The sequence below is a fragment of the Lactuca serriola genome, chromosome 9, assembly GCF_051521515.1.
Source record: "Lactuca serriola cultivar US96UC23 chromosome 9, Lser_US96UC23_V15, whole genome shotgun sequence".
NCBI lineage: Eukaryota > Viridiplantae > Streptophyta > Magnoliopsida > Asterales > Asteraceae > Lactuca > Lactuca serriola.
In genome coordinates, this window is record NC_136416.1 from 188,673,210 (window position 1) to 188,688,803 (window position 15,594).

Genomic DNA, 15,594 nt, shown 5'->3' on the forward strand with positions numbered 1-15,594 from the left:
TGTAAAAGTGTATTTTAATATGTTAATTTATATATATATATATATATATATATATATATATATATATTATGTACAAGTTTATATGTATAAGTGTATGTATATGTATGATCACCTAACTTGTGGATTTGTATGCAATTTCGAAATATAATGCTATAAAGGAAAGTGTATTTGTATATATGTATATGTCATATGTGTATTTGTATGTATATATATGTATGTATTGTATACAATTTGGAAACTAGAACTCTATAATGAAAAAAATAAAAAAACAAAGTTGGATGCTATAATGGAAAGTATTATTTTTTATGTGTACTTGTTCGTAAAGAAAATTGCATATGTAGTTTGTGTATTTGTATGCCAATTGGACACTATAATGTTACAAATGAAAAAAAAAAAAAAAAAAAAAAACAAAGCAGGTGCTATAATAGAAAGTGTATTACTTTTGTATATGCAATATGTGTAACTTTTCTTCATATTGTCGTGCATCTAAAGGTAACTTGGATAATATTTTAAGTTTAATTCTGATTGATATTTAATTAACTAACTTTTTTGTATTTGTAGAATAAGTTTGAATTGGATAAGGTTAACTTGGATCCCGAGCGGGCTCGGTTGTTGCAGAGCATTGATGCGACTTTACAAACAATTTATAGAGGCTGAAAAATTAGAGTGCATACTCATTTTCAGAATGTCAGGAGGGGCTTAAAGATGTCCCAAGGGCATTAGCCAACCCCCCCCCCCCCCCCTCCCCCCGATGGTATGTCACGTGAAAATTGGGCAATTGGGCACAAGCAGTCGAACATTTTCAAACGCCCGAATTTTTAAAGCGTTCGGCATCAAACAAATAAGTCTGTGCACAACAACAAGTTCTAAACAGAGGGGGATCATATTCGTATAACAATGCATGTTTCAAAGAAGTAAGTTATGATATATTTAACTGTTTATTTAAATTATAATTAATCTGGTTTTTAATGTTAAATAGAACATCGCTCGAATAGAAGCATTTCATAAGGCTAATACTGATAGTAAAGAGGTGTTTAGTAGTTTTGCAATCAAGCAACGATACGTAAGTGGTTAATTTGTATTTTTATATAAGTGTTTATATCGTCAATGGGTATTTAATAATCTAATTTTTATGATATGTATCATTTCTTGAAAATACATAATGCTTTACTCCTTGAGATTAATCAACAAACTCAAGCTTCTTCACAACCCAACAGTTTAACACCAAAGGATACACAAATTTGTTTTGAAAGAATATTGGGTCTTCGATGAGGCCACATCAGAGGAATCATGCGTAAACCTTCTACGGTTGTGTCGATGTACGATCAGGACAACCACTGACACCGCCACCGCCACAATCACAGGTGACAAAACTATTTAATTTTGGTAATTGTTTCAAATGTTGGTAATTGTTGGTTTACTAATAGTTTCAAATATTGGTAATTGCTAGTTTGATAATAGTTTATATGTTGGTAATTGTTAGTTTGGTTATAGTTTGATATATTGGTATTTTTTAGTTTGGTAATTGTTAGTTGATGAAAATACAATGCTATAATGTGTTATATGAAATATGTGTAGTTTGCTAATTGTTAGTTTATGAAAGTACAATGCTATAATGGTATTTTGTAGTTTGGTAATTGTTAGTTATAGTACAATGTTATAATGTGTTATATGCAATATGTGTAATTTGGTAATTGCTAATTTATGTGGAACGTATATTTTGTATATAGAATGTTATAATGTTGGTTTAACTTATAAGACTACGGTGTTTTATTTTTAGCTGGAAATGCTTCAAACAATGTTAAAATATCGGGAATGTAGTGCCGCACTTGAAAGTTGGTTTCGTTCGTAGCCATAACGAAATGAAACCGGAGGAGACGAGGAGAGCGATGATGACGAGTAGCTAGTTAGTTGTAGGATTTTTGTATCTTTTGTGTTTATAAGTATTTTAGACTAGTATTTTAGATATTTTATGTTATCTTAAATTGGATGAGTATTTTAAACGAATGTTGGATTCATATTTTGGAATGGAAGGATGTGCGATTAGCTTAATTTATATCATAACAGTTTTTATACTTTTATATAGTTTTTTTTTCAATTTTAATGTGAAAAAAAAAATTACCAATACCGGCGACGCCTTTAGTGGCGACAGTGGGTTATTAGCGGCGACAAGACTTTCGCAGCGACACCCGGTAATTAGCGGCGACATCTCGTATCAGCGGAGACATTTAGATTATCAGCTACTAAGCATCAGCAGCGACGACGTTTTAGCGATGACATGTCGTCGCTAATACCATTAGTGGCGAAAAACGCTACTTTTAGCAGAGACGGCTATCGCCGGTAATAATGCAAGTTTTGCTAGTGTAAATCCTTCTCTTAGAGGGTTTAATCAATGGATTTATGTATTTTTAATTTTGAATCTTTTATGTTTTCAAAGCAAAAGGCGAAATTACGAGAGATAGAGCCTTGATTGAAGGATAAACCGAAACCGAATAACCAATGAACTTTTTAAGTTTTCTTGAGCGAAAAAAGAGTTGCTTCATAAAATAATAAAAAAATATATATATTTACATGTGGCATAAGATTACTAGTATAAATTTGGACTTTTTATAGCCCGCTAGATTTTTGTATTATATCTTCATTAAGTCACCATCTTTTGTAAACATAATTTCATCACACAAATCGTCCCATTATAAACACCTTTATTGACATTTTATTTGCCCATACAAAGTTCTTTTAGGTTGTCGCTAAACCCAACTATATCCAATCAAACAAACAACACAAAGCGAAGATATCGAAATTGTACATAGATCCAAATATATAAGCATAACGTAAAGAGAAAAACCATAACAATTATAGTACATAAAAAGGAGGAATACAATATTCTTGTCTACGTGACATCTTCCTGTGACCAAATATAATTATCTCGGGGGTGTCATCTTCTTTTTCCCTTTCCGCCTCCTTATCTTGTTTACCCCCATCTATGACAAGCGGGTTCTTTCTGGAGGGGTTTACCACACAATTTGGGTCCCAAGGATCACATGCAGGAGCTTCGGCTTTGGTTTCTCGGATCAAAATTAAAATTACTCTTTATTAGCTTTTTACACCAAGGTTACAGGTGCAATTATTGTTTCATATCGATAACAAGTCAAACAAATCTTATTCGAATACAATCCTCGACTCAAAACTCCATTTTACACCCCTGTGCTTTGTCATAGTAAGATAGGCCAGCCTTTTCAAGTGCGTCTGCAGTTCTTTCAGTTACTCCGGTGGGAGGTGCACATTTATCCGGACCAAATGCAAAAACAGTCGGGAACCCAGTTACTCCAAACCTTGCTTGTATATCCTAAAAAATTATAATCGATTAGTAAACAATTATATAAAATAATATTAGTTTAAATTCTAAAAAATAATGAAGAATACATTTTCCACGTCACAGTCAAGTTCACCAAACTTGACCTTTCCTTCCAAAGCCTTTGAAGCCTTGTCCCACTCAGGTTTAAGCTGTTTAACATATGGACACCTGAAAAAAAACATATATATATATATATATATATATATATATATATATATATATATATATATATATATATATATATATAGGTTTAAAATTGCATATGATAAAGTAAAAAAGAATAAGTATATGTGGAATAACCAGGGTGCTCCGAACAAGACAAACCAAACATCTTTACTTTGCATAACCAGTTGTTCAAAATTTCCTGAATTCAATATAATTGAGGCTGTATCACCAGCGTCAACGAGATTTAAATTTCCGGTAAATGATAAAAAGAAGAAAGAAATAAAGATCAACACATTTATCGAGCGATTCATGGTTCCTGATAGAAGAATGGAAAACGAAAAAATATACTTTTGTGTTTGATTGATAAGAGATGCGTGCTATAAATAATGAACCATGCATGTAATTTGAAGAAACGTGGATGGAGTAGCAAACTATTTGCTGAGTCGTTATTAGCAAATGATGGGGTCAAATTATGCCTACATTAATGGAGTAACTGAACTTTTTATTACCTATATCTTATAAAAAAAATATTATGCAAAGTATATTACATGGTTCTAGATCAATAGTTATCTTTTAACATATAAAACCACCCACATCTACATATAAAACCACATACATCGGTTCTTTCAAGCTTCTTTCAAAGTGTCACTTGGATACTATTGCAAGCCACGCCAATTTTCCCCTTCAACTCCAACAAGACTTGCAAACATTTATTGGAGGGGCCTTTTGAAATAACAAACATAATTGCATGTTAGGTTCCACCATGTCGGTCGTTTTTTTTACCGATGCCACATACAATCTACTTAAAAGTTTAATGTTTTGCCTATGAAGATTTGGGTAGTAGGGGTTAATGGTCTTGGCAAAAGAAGATAGAAAAAGGACGGAGAAATGAGGGTTTTAGACAGCAAAAGAGGAGAAACACATCGTTGAACTTCCACCTTTCACAAAAAAAAAAAAATAGGGGCTGTGTTCATCGCCGATAATAGTGTCCACGTCAGTTTGCCATCGATCAAAAACTCATGTGCAACCTTCTCTCTCTCTCTCTCTCTCTCTCTCTCTCTCTCTCTATATATATATATATATATATATATATATATATATATATATATATATATATATATATATATATATATATACTAGTTTATAACCCGTGGAAATCACGGTTACAAAAGTAATTGAACTTTTATTATAAAAACTCAAAATTATTAATCAATTATTTTAAATAAATAATTAATTAAGAGATTGTTTTAGTTATATGAAATTATAAACATTGATTTCAATAAATATGTGAAATTATATCACTTTATATTTTGTATTAATTTTATTTTAATTTTTATTCTAATGTTATTAATTTAATGTACTTAGAGTGGTAAATTTAAATTTTGAAATTTGAAATGAATAATCAATAGGTTGATAAATGACATGCATTAATTAGATTACATAATAGGGTGACACATGGCAAAAAAAGAATAACATATGCATTAATTAAGAAGCCTAATAGAATGACACATGTCCAAATGAGAATAAAACTATTATTTTATTAGAATTAGAATATGGATATATATATATATATATATATATATATATATATATATATATATATATATATATAGTTTAAAGTTTAATTAGTATATCGAACTAAATTTCACACTATAAATTAAGTATATAAATTGAAATAAAATAACATTAGTACAAATCAATAAAAATAAATACATAAATATGATTATATATATATATATATATATATATATATATATATATATATATATATATATATATATGTTAAGTTATTATTAAATAAATATTAGTTTTAAGTAGTAGAGATATTAGTTAAAAGTATATATTTGATGATGTGGTAGTGGAGACCATTTTTTAAACTTGGTTGATATATAATACTGGTATACAGTTCATTGTAAATGTTGATATGACAAGTTTGAAACGCTAGAAATTGCACTGCTTTAGATGTCTAATGCCAAAACGTTTGCAAGGGTGAATTATGTGGACAAAAGAGAAGTTTGGTCTGGCAGCCTGGAAGCCAATTGGATGATGAGAATGGTTGGAGATATTCTTACTATTATAGAGTTGCTTGTTGACATCATTTGTAACATCCGGATATCCAGGTATGGGAATTTGAGTATTTTATATTGGTGAATGAGGAGACTCGGCGAGTTGACGCCTCAACTCGTCGAGTAGGATCGCGTTTTGGGGACCAGTTTAATAAAGGGACTCGACGAGTCGAGTATTTGGCCTCGCCGAATCGGCGCTGTCAAGGAAAACCCTAATTGTTCGGGTTTGGGACCTATTTAAAGGGCCTTATGGCCTTCAGTGGCGGCCACCTACACCTTTGAGAGACTCCTATCGAACCAGAGAGATGAGAGAGTGAAGAAGAGCCATTTTGGAGCATTCTTGAGGTGGTTGTCCAATGGAGTAGTCATTTCCAGCAAAGGGAGGTCAAGGGGGTGTCGATTCAGAGCTTCTGAGCTTGCATCTTCACCATAGAGGTATCAAATCGTTCTCCCTTTTTTGTTTTGGGTAAGATTGGTGATTTTAGGGTTTTCTAGCTTCTTTTATGGCTTGATTTGTGGAGTATAGTGTCCCATTGAGTGTGAAGCCATAGATCTGGACCCAAAGAGGTCTAGAGAGTCCCTTCCATCCTACTTTATGCATTCTATTTGGAGTTTTGAGCTAGGGTTGTTATGTAATGAAGGGTTTCACCCAAATGAGCTTGTAGAACCTTGCATGAGTGCCCAAGGTTCGACCTTTTCGTGGTTATTGGCTTTGAGGGAGTCAGATCTATGGTTTGGTGAAGCAGATCTGACCTCAGAAGGTCAGATGAGGGTTGTCATGGGAGCAACTCGCTGAGTCCATAGGCAGACTCGACGAGTCGAGTCGGGGTTGCCCCGCGATTCGTTGTCGAGTAACTCGACGAGTAGAGAGGGAACTCGTCGTGTCTACGAGGTTTAAAAAGGATTTAGAGAACCCGCATGGACTCGCCGAGTCACTCTTGTGTACTCGTTGAGTCTGGTCAGTGTTGACCGTTGACTTGAGTTGTCTTATGTTGACTTTGGGAGTTTTGGTCAATAGAGGTAATAGAGGTCAGGGAGGGGTAAAATGGTCTTTTACCCATTACCTGACTAGAGAGGGAAAGAGTAATCGCCAGTTAATTAGAGTTGGGACTTCGAGTATTAATTAGAGATATTTGCCTTATGTGTTAGGCGATGGCGAGTCTGAGGTTCACATATGCAGATAATTGCTTCCTGATTGCCAGGTGAGTCTTCTCACTACACTTTACCTTGAGTAGGTAACCAGAGTTATGTGATAGAGTATTTGTATGCTATGTATGTTATGTGTTGTACTACATTATTTCTATGTGATTTATGTTGTGCATGTTTACAGAGTTAGAACCGGAAGGTTCCCAGAGTTAGAACCAGAAGGTTCACAGAGTTAGAACCAGAAGGTTCACAGAGTAGGGTCTACGGACCCACAGAGTTATAGCCTCGAGTGGCTAATATGTGTTATGTGTGGTATTTTGGGGAACTCAATAAGCTTCGTGGTTATAGTGTTTTGTGTTATGTGTTTCAGGTTTCTCTCAGGATCACGGGACGGCACCGGCTCGATTGTACACACCAGAGAAAGAGTCATGTTTTGAGGATCCTGGTTTATTATGCAAGTGAAAATGGAGTTATGTTTTGTAATTCGATTACGATTGGGATTTTAAGAAAAGTGTTTTTTTTAAGAATTAAACGATTATTTTTAAATGAAAAATTGTTTTGAAATTTACGGTGTTACATCATTATCAAGCAAGAGTAATTAAGTAAGGGCTTGTTTGTATTTTGGCAAAAAGACTTTTTAGGCCTTATATCTACGGGTGGGTAGATGTTTACCAAAAAGACCATTTGTTTTCTGGAAGACAAAAGAACTCGAACAGACTTTTTCATATGTTTTCTGAAAAGACCTAAAAGTACAGCTTCTTATTACATAATACATTAATCACCTCCATTCGCTCTTTCCCTGTCACGATTGCATCCTCCCACACCGACGATCTCTCTACACCGGCCAAATCTCTGGCGAATGTTGGTCCCAGATCCGCCTTCGACGCTTCTCGCTCTGCCTCCGTCACTCCACGTCGTCGTCGCCGCTGTCGCCAGCTCATCAAGTACAATAGGTTCCGTCGCTCTTTGTTCTCCTCTCTCGTTTCTCTTTTCTTATCTCCTTCTCAACTTGAATTTCCATTAATAGTGAAATCTCATCTACCATTTTGACAATTAAAAACCTCAATGTTGTTGATTTCTCAAATAACTTTCTTTTAATATGTTTTCTTTTATTTTGTTTTCTACAGGATCTAATTAATTGATTATGCTTTGTTTAAGATGTAATTTTAGTAGAAATATCTATTAACCGTGAAAACCCAATAGGGTTATGTGTTTGTATTTATAAGTAAATGTTACAGAGAGATAGATATCAGATCCTAAATATATGGATCATACAACAAACATTTGAATGATAAAAGTCTATCTCTAATCTATTCTAAGTTATTCGTTTACATTCCCTCTCAATCTTAACCGATACAAGGTTTAGATTGTGTCGTAGATGCTGTAACATTTGTTTAGTCATTGGCTTTTCGAGTCCATCCGCTAGTTGATCACCAGAAGACATGAATCTAACATCAAGAGCACCTATAGCCACATGTTCTCTTACAAAGTGAAAATGTACCTCTATATGCTTCGTTCATGCATGAAAAACAGGATTGGCTGTTAAATATGTTGCACCAAGGTTGTCACACCACAACACAGCATGCCTTGGCTGCGGTATTCCTAATTCTCTTAACAATGTCTGAATCCATGTAGCTTCTGCACTACCATTTGCGAGTGCCTTGTACTCAGCTTCAGTGCTGGATTGGGCCACAGTTGGTTGCTTACAAGAACTCCATGATACTAAGCTTGGACCAAGAAATATTGCAAAACCACCAGTAGATCGTCGATAGTCTGTACACCCTGCCCAATCTGCATCAGTAAAAGTACTTAGAAGTGTTGAGGTAGATCGAGTAAAACGCAGCCCAGTATCAATTGTCCCCTTTACATATCTTAGTATACGTTTGATAGCTTCCCAGTGAATGTCAGTGGGTTTAGACAAGAACTGACACACCTTATTCACAGCAAAGGAAATATCAAGGCGTGTTAATGTAAGGTACTGTAATCCACCAACCATGCTTCGATATTTGAACACATCTTCTTCAGAAAGTGGTGTGCCATGATTGAGAGATAACTTATTTGTTACTGACATAGGAGTTGAGATACTTTTACAATTCTCCATATGAGCTCGGTGTAGCAAATCAATGGCATATTTATGTTGTAGAAGTCTGATTCCCCCTGAGTTGTGAAGTACCTCAAGTCCAAGGAAGTAACTAAGGCGACCAAGGTTTTTAATGGGAAAGGAACTCGCTAGAGCATGAACCAGTTTGTCAATAGCAACTGGAGAGGAACCAGTGATGACAATGTCATCGACGTAAACAAGCATATAAATGGTGACTCGATCATGGTGAAATATGAACAAGGATGTGTCTGCCTTTGATGAAGCAAAACCCAACTGATATAGTTTCTCACTCAACCGAGAGAACCAAGCTCTAGGGGACTTCTTTAGGCCATAGATGGATTTATGAAGCTTGCAAACATGTCTAGGATTAGTAGTGTCCTCAAAGTCGGGGGGCTGTTGCATGTATACTTCTTCATTGAGAAAACCGTGGAGAAAGGCATTACTAACATTGATTTGACGAAGAGGCCACTGTTTGGAGACAGCCAAGGAAAGAATTAACCTAACTGTGGCAACTTTGACAACTGGACTGAAGGTGTCATGGAAATCCACTCCATGTTGCTGAGTAAAACCTCTAGCGACAAGACGATCCTTGTGTTTGTCAAGAGTCCCATCAGGTTTAGTTTTAACTTTAAATATCCATTTGCAGCTCACTATATTAACCCCTGATGGTCGAGCGACAAGAGACCATGTTTGATTTTGCTGGAGTGCTAACAATTCGTCTTCCATAGCAAGGCGCCATGCCGGATCAGCATAGGCACTATGATGATTGGTAGGAACAGCCATAAAAGCTCATCTAGTGACATCATAGAGGACCGTGCCATCAGTAAATTTCCATGGTCGTATAATACCTGCTTGACCTCTAGTAGTGACTCCTGGTGGAGAAGGAGAGGGTTGGTCATTGACTGCTGGAGACGAGACACCTGGAGATGGGGGAGGTGGGTGATTACTTTGTTCGTCATGCTGCACAGCTGGTGGAGAGGGTGGCGATGAAGGTGACTGTGATGGCACAATAATGGGTGCTGCAGATGGAGCTGTTGTAGTTAATTGATGGGTGGTCACGGTGGGAAGGCCATGTGATGAACCTGCACCTGCATGAGAAGTGTGGGATAGCAAAGAGAGATCATACCTGCTCATATGGTCATTATTAATTTCTGGTTCTAATGGAGGAAAAGAGACAAGATCACTTGATGAGACTTGTGTATGATTGTTGGATGTGGATACAAAAGGAAGACGAGATTCATCAAAGATGACATCACGAGAGATGTAAATTATGCCAGTGCTTCTATCAAGGCACTTGTACCCTTTGTGCATAGAGCTATAGCCAAGAAAAACACACATTTTTGACCGAAAATCTAATTTGTGAGAGTTATATTTTCGTAAACTTGGCCAACATGCACATCCAAAGTTCCTTAAAAATGAGTAATCAGGAGTGATGTGAAGCAGTCGAGTAATTGGAGCAATATTGTAAGTAGTTGGGCTTGGCATATGATTAATAAGATAATAAGCGGTTAAAAAGGCTTCATCCCAAAAACAAAGTGGAAGTGAAGAGTGAGCAAGTAGAGCCAAACCTGTTTCAACTATATGACGGTGTTTGCGCTCTGCAATACCGTTTTGTTGGGAGGTATGTGGGCAGGAGACACGATGTGAGATACCTATGGTTTGAAAATATTTGTTAAGTTTATGATATTCTCCTCCCCAGTCAGATTGCACCATGCGAATTTTGGTGTTCAAAAGGCGTTCAACATGGTGTTGGAAATTGTAAAAGATTTGTTCAACATCATATTTGTGTTTGATAAGATATATCCAAGTAAATATGCTAAAATCATCAACAAAGCTAACATAGTATCTATAACCGCCACTAGAAACTTGAGCTGGTCCCCAAACATCCGTGTGCACTAGCTCAAGAGGAAAAGAAGAAACATGCAAAGAATGTTTATAAGGTAACCGATGACTCTTGGATCTTTGACATGCATCACAGACCAAGTGTTTATTAACATCAAAAGACACTCCTAATTTAGTAGACTTTAAAATGAAACTAATGACTGTTGAACTTGGATGTCCCAACCGTTGGTGCCATTGTGTCCTTGTCACTCGAGAGCTTGCAAATGCTTGATAAGATGTTGAGTGATGAAGTGGCACCGGGTACAGACCGTCTTTTCTTTTACCGGCCAGGAGGATTTTCTTCGTTGTTTTGTCCTTAACAGAGAAAGCATGATCATGAAGTTCAATAAAAACAGGATTATCTGAAACGAGTTTATGAGCAAAAAGTAGGAGTTTCGAAATTTGAGGAACTCTAAGAATGTTTTTAAGAGCAAGAGTTTTTCGTAAACCAGAAATTTTTGAATGACCAACACTACTAGAAAAACAGCCTTTTACGACGCTCATTGTGCGTCGTAAAAGGCTCAGACGACGCGCAAATGCGTGTCAAGGAAGGCCCTGTCATAAAGAGAGACGACGCGCATTTACGACACTCATTTACGACGCGCGTTTACGACACGCTATGCGTATCAAGGAAGGCCCTGTTATAAAGGAAGACGACACGCATCCGCGTGTCGTAACCTTACGACGCGTGTGTTAATGACACGCAATGTGTATTAAGAAAACCCCTGTCAAGAAAGGCCATGTCATAAATGAAGACGACACGCATTTTTGCGTATCGTAATTTTAAATTTTTTTAAAAAAAATTATTTATAGATTTACTGATTTTCAAATTAAATTTGCATTTCATGTCTCATAATAAAAAAAATACAATACATTGCACAAAATTTAATGTCATACAAATAATCATTCCAATAGTAGACGAATGTAATACATCAAATAATCATTCCAATAGTAGACAAATGTAACATTTCAACATTTTTTATATCATTAACTAAATTATTAGCCAAATTTCTTGAAATACTAACATACTTTTCTATGAAGAGCCTTAACACTATTCTTTTCCATCAAAAACTTCAAAACCTGCATAATTAAATTAATGTTTAATCAGCTACAGGTCAATAAGGTAGGTTTAAGCAAAAGATTTTCATAATAGTAAGATTTTACTTACCACTGTTGTTAATGACATTGAAAGAAGCAGCCCAACAAGCACCCCCTCAGAAGGATTACTACCACATAACTGTTGATATTTGATACTTTATTACTAAATGAAACCAAAAAAAAGTTAAAAAAGTAAACAAAATCAGAAGGTTTTAGTCAAACTTATAGAGGCTGTAATTCCAAATATTACTAAATGACATTGATTGAACCACCTGCAGATTTACCATTTTGTCCCTATGAGATTCACTACTGAACACATTCTATAGTTTGTAAACTATAATATATATATATATATATATATATATATATATATATATATATATAATCATTGTGTAAAGCAAGAAATTAGAAGTGGAATGTGATTGCATACCATCAAAACCAACATTTTTACATGCCCATTTTTCCCAGCTTCTATTCACGAAACCCCAATCCAAGATTGCTTGTTGGTTACATGTACAAAAGCCAACAAGTAGTAAGGCAGGCCTGCAACCAACCCATCCACATTTTTTTCACATAAAATAGCTACCTCATTCCATAATTACTAAAAAATATATATATACTTCAATGTTTTATGTCAAGTGATAAGAAATAAGATATGTTAAAAACGAAGTGCAATGTGCACTTACTGTTATGGACTCGAGCATATAAGAGTCTTTCTCCTTTCCAATATTCCAAAGGCCTCCTTTTAATTTTGCTGCTTCGTCTCACTCCAGATGTCCAAGAAGACCCCGCTCCTATCATAATCATCCCCATTATATCATAAATAAATAAACCATAAGAAGACCATCTACAACAGGTAACAATTTTTTTTTCCAATCCATCACAACAGGGGGAAGAGAAGCATCAGGAAACAATTCCTAACTAAATAGATAATAATAATTATCTAATAACTCTAAAGTAAATTTAGAATTTTAACTTACATGAACTGATTACATCTGTAGTAAATCCACAAGTGCTTTTTGCCTCAACTGTTATTGTGAATAAAAAGGAAACAGAGTATTATTATATATCAGACACATAAATTTACAAAATATAGAAGATTACATTTATGCCCTTATATACCCGATTGGTTAGTAGCCCAACTTTCATAATAGTAAGTAAAATATGATTAGTTTCATTATTATAACAAAAAAACCCAACATTATATTATTATTTCACTTGCAAGGCATGACTCCTGAGCATGGGTCAAGTCCATTAAACAATAATACTGATGGGTTTTGAGCATTCTAACACTTCCTAAGTGTACATGCAACCCTAATAAACCTTGGATCTATGTTTGTCTAAGATACATGTAAATAATTATTTTTCCAAGGTTCATATCCTAACTAGCATGGCATAGGGAACATGAATCAAATAAAGCTAGTAGAAATACGTACCTTGTAGTAGTAGTTGATTGGTTGGAGTTTTAGAGCCTAGCATCAATAGTGTGGATGCCTCAAATGGAAATCACAAATCACCACAAACATGGAACTTTGAGAGAATAGTCACTACTATCTTGAAATCGGCCCTCTTGCTTTACTCACCTCAACTAGTATGATTTCAAGAACCAAAGCCTCCTTTATATAGTGTGGTGGATTAGGGTTACATCCATGTAAACCCTAATACCCATGTCTCTTCATTTCCATGAGATCCATAGGTTAAAGCTCCATGGAGTATCCATGGACTTTCCATGCAAGCCTAGCCCATTCCAAATAAGCATTAGCCCACACTATATAAATATAGAAGCCCATATTTAATTAGTAATATCTTTGACCACTAAGTTAATCCTAGATTAATTATAGATCAATACTAATTAAATAATATGATCTTATATTAATATATTAGAACTTATAATATATTAATAAATCATAACTTGTACTATTCTCAAAAGATTATCCATAAATTGTTCGGGTGAAGTGCAACCCAAAAGGACCATGCCAGGTCGGGTCAAGTACATACCAAATATAGTTATGGACTTAGACACTATATCCAACAGTCTCCCACTTGGATAAGTCTAATAACTATAGTTGCAAGTATGACTTCAGGAACCGATCAGCAATCCAGCTCTTTAAACTCTGTTGAACTAGAACGCGCCATTTTAGATAAGTGATCATATAATCCTCTGTTAGATATCAGTCGGAAAAATACATGGAACATGGTCTTACTTATTGTCCAACATTTGTTTCCCGATTTCCGATTTGTTTGACATAGAACTTAACTGAACACATCAATTTAGTTCTAATCGGGCCCGGTACATAGGTCAAAACAAAATCCTCGAGAGGCCCAGATATCACTTCTAATCCTAGAAGGAACAGATAAACTTCGACTCATATGTTTGTTCTACCACTCATTGAATTACACACAAAAGCACGTTTTATAACATCGAGTTACCAATGCGTTTTTGTACAATCAATGTATAACCAACTCATAAGTAACAAATCATATCTCTAGGTTCGAAGACTTATATGATATTACCGTCTCATGATCACTCGAGATAAAATTCCATGAAGTGATTCCAGTGAGCGAGGGTTGAGTCCAATGCTCAGAACTTATGAGCACTCATGATTGTTGTAGCCATGTCCAACACCTTAGACCTCTGCAACCAATCATGACAGTCTTGATTCATACCTACTTCCGACATATGACCGACTGTGGAGGTTTGAATAATATGATATACCAAACATAATTATTCTGGAAGTCAAAACATGCAAACGAAATATAGTAAACGATCGACAAGAGATAGCAACACTTTACTCATAAATAAAACACCTTTTATTCATCATCTAATGTCAATTACACTTTACAAATTTCATAATTTATCTAACTACTAAAACTTATATCATCCTTCAGCCCTATGCTCCGAGCATGCTGGAGATGCTTAACCCTACTCAGTCCCTTCGTGAGGGGATCTGCTGGGTTCTCATCTGATGATACCCTCTTTGCCACGAGGATTCTTTCTTCTATTCGATGTCTGATGAAGTGATATTTTCTGTCAATGTGTCTGGATCTCCCATGATCTCTTGGTTCCTTGGCTAAGGCAACCACACTATTGCTGTCACAGAAAATCTCCATCGGCTCCTTTATAGTTGGTACAACTCCAAGGTCTCCGATGAAGTTCTTTAGCCATATAGCCTCCTTTGCCGCCTCGCTTGCTGCTATATACTCTGATTCACAAGTGGAATCGGCCACTGTCTCCTGCTTGGAACTTTTCCAAGTAATTGCCCCTCCGTTTAGGGTAAAGACCCAGCCCGACTGAGAGCGGAAATTATCCCTGTCAGTCTGAAAGCTGGCATCACTGTACCCTACAACTCTCAAGCTATCACTCCCACCAAGGGTAAGGACCCAGTCCTTAGTCCTTCGCAGGTACTTGAGGATATTCTTTACCATAGTCCAGTGTGCCTTGCCAGGGTTCCCCTGATACTTGCTCACCATGCTCAAAGCGAAAGCTACATCAGGTCGAGTACACGTCATAGCATACATGATCGAACCTACAGCTGAAGCATAAGGTAGTCGACTCATTTCTACTATCTCAGCCTCAGTACTAGGGCTTTGTGTCTTACTCAATCTGGCGTTACTCTGAATGGGTAACTCACCTTTCTTGGAGTTATGCATGTTGAATCTTTTCAACACTTTGTCCACATAGGTGCTTTGACTAAGTCCAATTAGTCTTTTACTCCTGTTTCTCAAAATCCTTATCCCTAGGATATAGGTAGCTTCACCAAGGTCCTTCATAGCGAAACACT

The 15,594-nt window shown here is 35.8% G+C and overlaps 1 protein-coding gene across 1 annotated transcript; it reads right to left on the bottom strand.

Moving 5' to 3' along the window:
* Positions 1-2,875: 2,875 nt before the first annotated feature.
* On the bottom strand, positions 2,876-3,843 carry LOC145075205 (protein disulfide-isomerase 2-3-like). Its single transcript, XM_079021506.1, has 3 exons — positions 3,656-3,843; positions 3,424-3,523; positions 2,876-3,346 (listed from the first exon to the last, which is right to left on the bottom strand). The coding sequence occupies exons 1-3, from the start codon at positions 3,829-3,831 to the stop codon at positions 3,182-3,184; spliced, it is 441 nt and encodes a 146-aa protein (XP_078877632.1). The 5' UTR covers positions 3,832-3,843; the 3' UTR covers positions 2,876-3,181.
* Positions 3,844-15,594: the final 11,751 nt, after the last annotated feature.